Here is a 10,214-nt window from a genome sequence, read left to right on the forward strand (position 1 = left end):
ACGGCGGGCATCTGCCGTCAGACTTTGCCGAGTGCCTAACGGATGGCACTCGGCAAAATTTTTTTTATTATTTTTAAAAACTTATTTTGCCGAGTGTAAACCTTGGGCACTCAGCAAATTTTTTTTTAATTTTTTAAAACTTATTTTGCCGAGTGCCAGCGTCAGGCACTCGGCAAATTTTTTTTTATTTTTGAAAATCAGCTTTGCCGAGTGCCTTCTGGGCCGGCACTCGGCAAAGCCCACTTTGCCGAGTGTCCCCCATGGCACTCGGCAATTTTTTTTTTATTTTGGGCCCAAATTTTTTTTGAAACGAAATAAACTAATGAAATATATCAAAAAAAGTCAAAATTGTCCCAAATTTTAAAATAGAGTTTTAAATACTGTCACATGGCCACAGAAAAAAATTTGGGCCCAAAATAAAAAAAAAATTGCTGAGTGCCATGGGGGCACTCGGCAAAGTGGACTTTGCCGAGTGCCGGCCCAGGGGGCACTCGGCAAAGATGATTTTCAAAAATAAAAAAAAATTTGCCGAGTGCCTGACGCTGGCACTCGGCAAAATAAGTTTTAAAAAATTAAAAAAAAAATTTGCCGAGTGCTCAAGGGGCTTACACTAGGCAAATTTTTTTTTAACTAAAACCGCCGGCCCAAAATCCCCCCCACCCCCAGTACCCTAGCCGCCTGCTCTGTCCCGACGCCCGCCGCGCCTCCCCTGCCGGCCAGCGCCGCCCGCGCCGCTCCGCCGCGCCGGCGCGCCCACGCTGGCGAGCCCCCGCCACCGCGCGCCCCCGCCCCCGAGCAGCCCCCAGCCCGGCCGCGCGGCTCCCCGGCGCGCCCACGCCGGCGAGACCCCACCCCCGAGCACCCCGACGCCCGCCGCGCCTCCCCTGCCGGCCAGCGCCGCCCGCGCCGCTCCGCCGCGCCCCCGGCGAGCCCCCGCCACCGCACGCCCTCGCCCCCGAGCACCCCCCAGCCCGGCCGCGCGGCTCCCCGGCGCGCCCACGCCGGCAAGACCCCGCCCCCGAGCACCCCCAGCCCCGGCGCGCGGCTCCCCGACGCGCGGCCGCCGGTGAGACCCCGCCACCGCGCGCCCCCGCCCCCGCCCCCGAGGACCCCCCAGCCCCGCCGCGCCGCCCGGCCGCGCGGCTCCCCGGTGCGCCCACACCGGTGAGCCCCCGCCACAGCGCGCCCCCGCCCCCCGAGCACCCCCAGCACAGCTGCACGGCTCCCCGGCGCGCCCACACCGGCGAGCCCCAGCCACCGCGCGCCCCCACCCCTGAGTACCCCCCAGCCCAGCCGCGCTGCCGCCGTCAGCGCTGCCCGCCGCCGTAAGCGCGGCCTGCCGCCGCCGTCCGCGCGTGCTGCCACCGCCGGCGCGCGCGGCTGTCCTCCCCTGCACGCGCTGGCCCCGTGCGCCCCTGCTCTTGCCGCCGGCTTGGAAGAAGGAGGAGGAAGCAACAGTAAGGAGAAGAAGGAAGAAAAAAGAAGAGAAAGAATGAAAAGGAAAAGGAAGAAAAGGAGAAGGAAAAAAGAGAAGAAAAAGGAAGAAGGAGGAGGAGAGGAAGGAGGAGGAGAAGGGGAGAGGGGGAGGAAGCCGAGGTAGAGGGGAGGAGGAGGTGCCTCGGCCGTCTTCCCCATGCGCCCGTCCCGCCGATGCCCCTACCATCACCGAACCGCCTACGAGCATGGGCAAGGTATATCCACCCTTTCTCCGTTTGTCGGCCTTTGTGCCGTTGTGATGTTGGCCTTCGTGCCACTGTTCTTATCGGCCTTCGTGCCGTTTGTGATTGTCGGCCTTCGTGCCGTTGTTTTTTGTAGGTTTTGGAAACCTCCCCGTGCAAGGGAGGTGCTACCGAAATTTTGAACTTATAGTGTCGTGTTTCTTCTTTTGCAGAGCAGGACCTGTCGGAGGTGACCCGGAGGTCCCCGATCATTTTTGTCGGCGTCGCGGGTCTACCTGCACTGCGTCGCCTCGCCACTGCGTCGACTCGCCACTGCCTCGCTAGCCTGACTTCACCGACACCCTAGGTATAAATCATCTCTTTTTCCGCTTGTCTGTCGTCGTAGATCGGTGTAGCCTAGTTAGGCGTCTCCCGTCCGAAAGAGATATCTTTGGAGGTATGTAGATCTTTGCATATCTGCGAGCATTTCTGTTTCGGATTGTCCACGTTTTTTGGACAGCCCGCGGATGCGTAGATGGGTTAGTTTCCATGGTCCGCTCCGGTCCGAGACGGTGTTTTCGGCATCACCCCCTGTTGTTCTCCGGATACACACTCTCCCTTGCAGGACGTGTATCAGGAGAACAGCAGGGAGGTGCTGCCGAAATTCCGTCTCGGATAGGAGCGGGGCATGGAAACTAACCTCATCTACGGATCCACGGGTGGGATTAGGACCTATCCTCACCTATTAGAGAGTAGGGACACCGCGCAGATGCAATTGATGGTGACTCATATGTGCTGATACATCTGTTAAAGGATGGAGGACCATGAGTGGATGTACACGCTCCGGAGAGACGAGCATGATTACGACTTGCTGTTTATAGTCAAGGTCGAAGAATTCTTACAGCATGCATTTGGTGAGAGTGTCGGAGGCCATTCTCTAGTGGTTTGTCCATGTAGCGGTTGTGACAACAGAAGAAGGAAAGATAGGTTAACCATGGGTAAACATATTGTGAAGTTTGGATTTACTCCGGGCTACCACCGGTGGATCCACCATGGTGAAGCCGATCGTATCAGGGAGGCGGTGGTGAGACCATGGCTCGAGGCTTTCGATGATGATGCCGGGGTAGCAGACATGCTGGATGACACGCACCAAGCTCAGTTCGCTGAAGGACGTGACAAGGAGGAGATGGAGGCTGCCACAGATGCCTTCTACCTGATGTTGGACTCGGCACAAAGACCCCTTCATGATCATACTAATGTTTCTCAGCTGGACGCCATTGGTCGCGTAATGGGGTTGAAGGCCGAGTTAAACCTAAGTCGAGAAGGCTTTGACAAGATGGTGGCCGTGTGGAGCGATATGCTACCGAAGACACACATTATGCCGAAGAACTTGTACGAGGCAGAGAGGCTTCTTCTTGCACTTAAGATGCCGTATGACAAGATACATGTGTGTCCGAAGGGGTGCGTCCTATTTAGGAAAGAACACGCGGATGCAAAGTACTGCCCAAAGTGTAAATCCTCCAGGTACGTGGAGGTAGACTCTGGCGATGGCCAGAAGAGGCAGCTTAAGATCCCCATGAGAGTCCTACGACACCTTCCGTTCCTGTCGAGGCTCCAACGGCTATTCATGACCGAGGAATCCGCAAAACAGATTACATGGCACAAAAACGACACACGATACAATCCTGAGAAGATGGTACATCCATCCGATGCTGATGCATGGAAGTACTTCAATTCGCGGCATCCTCTCAAAGTAGAGGAGGCTCGTAATGTATGTGTCGCGCTGGCAACAGATGGGTTCAATCCATATGGCATGATGGCTACACCATATACATGTTGGCCCGTGTTCGTCATCCCCCTGAATCTCCCCCCTGGCTTCTCCTTTCAACAACATACCATGTTCCTATCGTTGATAATCCCTGGACACCTGGGGAGTAATATGGGTGTCTTCATGGAGCTTGTGATAGATGAGTTGATCGATGCTTGGGTCAAAGGGGTGTGGACATACGACCGAGCTATGAAGACTAGCTTCAAAATGCACGTCTGGTACCACTACTCCCTGCACGACTTCCTGGCGTACGGTTTAATGTGCGCCTGGTGTGTTCAGGGGAAGTTCCCATGCCCAATATGCAAGGAAGCTGTGAGGTTCATATGGTTGAAGAAGGGTGGCAAGTATTTGTCGTTCGACAAACATCGTCAATTCCTCCCTCTTGACCATCCATTTAGAGAAGACGTCAAGAGTTTTACGAAAGGTGTCAAAGCGATGGACCCTAGACCGCACTTGAGGACTGGGGCGGAGGTTCGTGCTCAGATAGATGCTCTCATGCCCAACGAAGATGGTGGTTTCGTGGGATATGGTGAGCAACATATGTGGACTCATAAGTCCGGCTTGACGAGGCTCCCCTATTTCGATGACCTCCTACTGCCCCATAACATTGATGTCATGCACACTGAAAAGAATATCACCGAGGCACTTTGGGCAACGCTCATGGACACTGACAAGTATAAGGACAACCCTAAGGCTAGAGTGGACCTGGCGACGTTGTGCGATAGGCCAAACCTAGAGATGTGGCCTCCTGCAACAGGAAAGCAGTGGAGAAGGCCTAGGGTCCCCTATGTCTTGAAAATCGATCAAAGGAGGGAAGTACTTCGATGGATCAAGAATTTAATGTACCCTGATGGGTATGCAGCGAATCTGAGCAGGGGAGTGAACTTAGAGACTCTACGAGTCAACGGGATGAAGAGTCATGACTACCACATATGGATTGAGTGCATACTTCCGTCGATGGTTCGAGGCTATGTCCCTGAGCATGTCTGGCTAGTGCTGGCAAAGTTGAGCTACTTCTTTCTCCAGCTTTGTGCCAAGGAGCTATCTTCGACCATCATTATAGAATTGGAAACTATGGCACCTAAGTTGGTCTGTGAGCTTGAGAAGATCTTTCCACCCGGCTTCTTCTTGCTGATGCAGCATCTAATTGTGCACCTCCCAACCGAGGCACGGTTGGGGGGGGCCCGTGCAGGCCTGTTGGTGCTATCCAATCGAGCGATGTCTAAAGACTCTTCGCAAGAAATATACAAATAAAGCCAGAATTGAGGCTTCCATTGCAGAGGCAAGCATTCGGGAGGAGGTTGCAAACTTCACGACATCCTACTACAAGCCGAACCTTCCTAGCAAGCATAATCCACCCCCTCGTTACAATGCTAGTGAAGTTGAATCGACCCTCAGCCTTTTCAAATGCCAACTAGGCAGCGCAAGTGGATCGACCCCCAAGAGATTGGATCTAGAAGAGTGGCACAGAATCACGCTATATGTGTTCACCAACCTTGTCGAGGTTGCGCCATTCATTAAGTAAGTTCTCAACGAACTTGTTTCAATACGACGTCACTGTTCTGTATCGAACCCCATTGATTCTCTTTGGTACAGGGAATTTGTTCGTCAAGAGTGGCATCAATCAAGGGATCCTACCTCGCACGAACATGATACCCTTCTTTCAGAGGGTGCAGGAGCTAGGAGGCCTAATTTTATTTCTTGGTTCAAACAAAAGGTCGTACGTTCGTCGATATTCCTTAGTAGCTTGTACGTTCCAATAGTATAACGATGTATCATGCTTGAGCTTGCAGGCGTAAACCAATGCGTCCATGAGTGACGAGTTGAGACAGGTTGCAAACGGCTTCAAGTTAAGGGTGAAGTCATATACCGGTTATGATGTGAACGGATATCGCTTCCACACGTCAAGACACGAGCAGACTCGGCCCGGTCGGAAAACCACCAACAGCCAAGTTTTTACGCCGGGCACTAATGACGTCGAATACTACGGAATAATTGAGATCTATGAACTTGAATATGAGGGTCGGGTACCTCTTACTCCTGTCATATTCAAGTGCCACTGGTTTGATCCTGCACGAACGAGACGGACCCCTCATCTTGGGCTAGTCGAGATTAGGCATGATTCCGTCTATAAAGGAAAAGATGTCTATATTGTGGCTCAACAGGCCGTGCAGGTGTATCATACGCCATACGCGTGCCAAGACAAAGACCATCTTAAGGGTTGGTCTATTGTGCACCAGGTATCTTCGCATGGTAAACTACCTGTTCCAAACGATGAAGATTACACCTTCGACACAAACACATATGATGGAGAGTTCTATCAAGCAGATGAGCTACAAGGGAGCTTTGAGATAGTCTTACCCGGTGTGACAACCGCCATGGAAGTAGACAATGAAATGGTTGATGACGAGGACCCTAGAGATGTAGTGCTAAATCCGAAGGACATTCAAATGCTTGAGCGATTCCATTTAGGCAAAGACAATGAAGAAGACACAGAACCTTTGAATAGTGTTGCCCATTTGGACAATTTTGACAGTGATGATGAGACCTATGACCCCAATCATGAAGATTATTCCTAAACCATGTAATACTATGTTTTTTATTAAATTTTGTTATGTTTATTCATTTTGAACTATTTGACATGTATGTACTAACGCTTGTTGTTCATTCTTTGTACATTGCAGGTGACAGAACAAAGATGGTGGGCAACCGTTCACCAAGGCAGGTGCTCTTGGTGTACCAGAGGCTACGCCCTCCTGATGGAGGCGAGGGGACGTCTTCGCCCCCAGTGGCGAGAGTAGGCCCGGGTCACCCCAGCACAGGGAGGGGGAGGGGGAGGGGCCGGGGTCGCCCCAGGAGGGACCCGCCTCCTACCCCGGAGGAGCACGTGGCGGCCACGGGCACGACCACAGACACTCCGTCGAGGGATGAGGGGACTCAGCAGACGGAGGACAGTTCTACTTTCTCGGCTCCCTACCTACGAGGTACCACAAGCCTTCCTCCGATTCCGCTTCCTGACCGACGCCCACTGGTTCGTCATGTGGGAAGAAGGTAAGTAACTATAGATGTTATCACTAGTACTTCATATGATACGTTGAAAATCAAAAGAGAAACTGATAATTTTTTGTAATCACTTGTGCAGGGGCTGGCTAGTTCTGTCGGGTGCTCTTGACCCCCCACGCACCCTCGCTACCATCCTGGGATGTCTGTGCAGGAAACACTTCCCTGGCCTTGTGGACTTGAAAGAGGGGAGGTGGGAGCCGGCCTGGTCGTGGGACAGGTACAAGCTCGGCTCGGATGACGAGCAGGACAACAAGCAGGAGCGGGTTTTGGCAGACTTTTGGGCAAGTGTCTCACAACATAGCTCAATACATCTCCTCTATTGCTTAAGTCTTTTATTGAAATAATGAACGGATACATCGTGTTTGTATGTAGAGGTACTTCAAGGCCGAAGAAGGTAGAGAGACCCTGGCGGATCAGACGGCACACAGAGCCTGTAAGAAGTACGTCGGCGACATAATTCACGAGGCGCGACTCCAGGCCCATGTCGACTACTACAGGTCCATCAAGAAAGAGCCCCTCAACAAAACCGGCGCAAGAAATGTGGCGCTGACCAAGGAGCAGTACCTTCAGGTAGGTGAATAATATTAATTCGTTTTGAGATTTAGTAGGTCTAGAATTGATCTTCTTATATGTCAAACACTTGATGATGTGTAGGTGCCGGCCTTGTGGTGCATGTCGCATAGATCGGCATGGTCGAGGATCGTGGACAGGTACCTTGACCCGGCGTACATCGCAAAGCACGAGCAAGGCAAGCGGAAGCGGGCACTGAGGACCGCTCCAACTCACCACCAAGGCAGCCGCAACCTCCCCGCATTCAAGCGGGCACTTGTACGAGATGTCATTTATCTATTCTAACGCTCAATTTTGCCTGATTTCTAATCATCTTGCCATCTTTCTCGCAGGAGGTGGCACACCCGGACGTGCCGGTGTCAGAGTTTGGGGCATGGGCTGTGTCCCACATGGGTCCGATGAAATCCGGTGTCGTCTTCAACCCGGATGCCCCTACCCAGGCTTACTCTGACCCGAGCGTCCACGCTAAGGTCAGAGACTACACGGAGGCGGTTAGGGCGCTCCGTGGCTCAGATCACAATATGAGCACTGAGCCCCTTGAGACAGAGGTGATCATGAGGCTGGGGCAAGGCAGGAAGCACGGGCGGTTGTGGATTGTAGACGGTGCCGACTCCTCGAGCTCTGCACCCTCTCTCTCTCCGACGTGAGGGCACGGAGCACGGCCAGAAGCCTTCCCATACGTGCACGGCCTACTCCAACACTGTCGCGGGTCGACGAACTTCAGGTAATTCTGGTTTCACTCGTCGTACATTGAATGTTACACACATTGATCAGATTTGCAATACTGAAACATGTGATTGAAACACTGCAGGCCGAGCTGGTAGAGACAAGGGAGACGCAAGCGCACCTGACCGCAGAGCTGGAGGCCACGAAGAAGCAGATGGCGGACATGTATCAGATCATGCAAACCATCGGGCAAGCATCGGGTGTCCAAGTGCAGTTGCCAGCTCTAGCTCCGGTTCGACACTTCACTCCTGTGAGTATGGAAGTTTAATGCGTTCGTGCCGTTGGGATTGTCGGCCTTCGTGCCATTGTGATTTTCGGCCTTCGTGCCGTTGTGATTGTCGGCCTTCGTGCCGTTGTGATTGTCGGCCTTCGTGTCGTTGTTTCTTGCAGGTTGGAAACCTCCCCGTGCAGGGGAGGTGCTGCCGAAATTTTCAATTTTTAGTCTAACACATGCAATCTCTTCTCTTTTGTGCAGCCTCCGTCGGCGGGTTCAAACAATCCCGCTAGCGTGTCACCGGCGGCTGATCACGTCAACCCTTCGCCGCAGTCCGGTCCTTCACCGCTGTCCAGGGGGCCACACCTGCAGTTTTCGTCGCCGCAGTAGAGATGTTGAACTTTGTGATGTCGAACTTGTAATAATAAACTTGTGATGTTGAACCTTGGTGCATTTGTGATGGATTTTCGATGGATTTATTAAATATGCGTGTGCTTGTGATATATAATGCATGTTGGTGATATAGATGTGATGATTATATATATATATTGTCTGTTACAATGGAATGTAAAAAAAAATTACAATTCTCGGGGTCTTTGCCGAGTGCCATGGATAAGGCACTCGGCAAAGTTTTTTCCAAAAAAAATCCAGAAATTCTTTGCCGAGTGCCTGGGCTGGGGCACTCGGCAAAGTATTTTTTTTAAAAAAAAAACTTTGCCGAGTGTCTGGGCAGGGGCACTCGGCAAAGTATTTTAAAAAAAAATAAAAAAACTTTGCTGAGTGCCTGGGCAGGGGCACTCGGCAAAGTATTTTTTAAAAAAAAATCCAGTGCCTGGGCTGGGGCACTCGGCAAAGTAATTTTTTTAAAAAAATAAAAAAAAATTGCCGAGTGCCTGGACAGGGGCACTCGGCAAAGTAATTTTTTAAAAAAATAATTAAAAAACTTTACCGAGTGCCTGGACTTGGGCACTCGGCAAAGTAATCTTTAAAAAAAATAATTTTTTTTTTGCCGAGTGCTGGGTCAGGCCCTCGGCAAAATAACCGTTAACAGTGGAACGGCCGAAAATATTTTGCCGAGTGCCGCCGTAAGCACTCGGCAAAATTGTTTTTTATTTTGCCGAGTGCCCTGATAAAAAGCACTCGGCAAAGACCCTTTGCCGAGAAAAATTTTGCCGAGCGGACTTTGCCGAGTGCTACACTCGGCAAAGCCTTTGCCGAGTGCAAAGGGCTCTTTGCCGAGTGTAAAAACACTCGGCAAAGCCGCGGCCTCCAGTAGTGATTGCATCTATCTAGAGCCACAGTTGTTTTCTCAATATCCCATTACCTCGACCTCACATCCACAAAACCAGAACAAGATCCAGGCCTGAATGAAAGAGATATGGACAAAACCCCAGCATCAGGTCCTCCCTACTTCTGCTCCACAAATCAAAGTGATAGCTCAGAAAATAGAGAGAAAATATTGAGTGCCAATTTTTCTGATACGAAATGTTGGTCACCATTTCCGGTAGGATAGCAAGATGGTACCTTTCACAGTGAAAGAAATGGTTAGTTTTAGGCACATCTAGGTGGCTATGCATGGTGATGGTATGCGAAAGATTTTGGATAGGGTAAACCTAGAGATCAAGATGCAAGACCCGATGCTCAAGTTATTAAGTTACTATTGTATAAAGTATTAACTCTTGATGTTCCCCTAAAGTTTAGATTGGCCTTTTTTAGTTAGATACATTGTAGATGTTAGTTTGCACCAAATATATGCATTTCTTTGGTTTCGGCAGTGTCATGTAAAAAGGACAACACTAGTGAAAGACTGACCATGACACTCTTTGACTCTTTGTTATAATGATGAATTATGCGTACATACATTAACAACTAATTGACCTTTTGTATACCTATACGGAACCACCACCCTGGCTTAAGCCACCAAAGAAATACTTAGACTTGTCTCCATGGCTCATGAATGGTTATAAATTGACAGTAGCGACTTAGAAGCGTGGAAGCATTTGCTAATAGCTAGAGCAGATTGCTGCAGGAGAAAAGACAAGGTCATATACTATCGTTGTTTGCATGTTTAAATGCAGCTGACCATGTTTTAGTGCCCTTGAACTTTATCTCCCATGTTTATGACCAAATTAAAAGAGATCGTTATTTTTGTGTG

At 50.9% G+C, this 10,214-nt stretch overlaps 2 protein-coding genes across 2 annotated transcripts; one reads left to right on the plus strand and one right to left on the minus strand.

The window, feature by feature from the left end:
• Positions 1–630: 630 nt before the first annotated feature.
• Positions 631–1,635, minus strand: LOC136479358 (uncharacterized). The gene is made up of 2 exons (XM_066477249.1): positions 1,618–1,635; positions 631–1,431 (listed from the first exon to the last, which is right to left on the minus strand). The coding sequence occupies exons 1-2, from the start codon at positions 1,633–1,635 to the stop codon at positions 631–633; spliced, it is 819 nt and encodes a 272-aa protein (XP_066333346.1).
• Positions 1,636–2,472: 837 nt separating this feature from the next.
• Positions 2,473–7,766, plus strand: LOC136479359 (uncharacterized). The gene is made up of 5 exons (XM_066477250.1): positions 2,473–3,961; positions 6,171–6,537; positions 6,629–6,830; positions 6,922–7,089; positions 7,452–7,766. The coding sequence occupies exons 1-5, from the start codon at positions 2,473–2,475 to the stop codon at positions 7,764–7,766; spliced, it is 2,541 nt and encodes an 846-aa protein (XP_066333347.1).
• Positions 7,767–10,214: the final 2,448 nt, after the last annotated feature.

Source organism: Miscanthus floridulus, chromosome 9, assembly GCF_019320115.1.
Source record: "Miscanthus floridulus cultivar M001 chromosome 9, ASM1932011v1, whole genome shotgun sequence".
In the NCBI taxonomy this organism is placed as follows: Eukaryota; Viridiplantae; Streptophyta; class Magnoliopsida; order Poales; family Poaceae; genus Miscanthus; species Miscanthus floridulus.

Excerpts from the sequence above, each read along its gene's own strand:
- LOC136479359 (XM_066477250.1), top strand. The coding sequence starts at position 2,473 with ATGGAGGACCATGAGTGGATGTACACGCTCCGGAGAGACGAGCATGAT. Across the intron at positions 3,962-6,170 it reads GAGGACTGGGGCGGAGGTTC|GTGACAGAACAAAGATGGTG; the intron begins GTGCTCAGATAG and ends TGTACATTGCAG. Across the intron at positions 7,090-7,451 it reads ACAAAACCGGCGCAAGAAAT|GAGGTGGCACACCCGGACGT; the intron begins GTGGCGCTGACC and ends TCTTTCTCGCAG.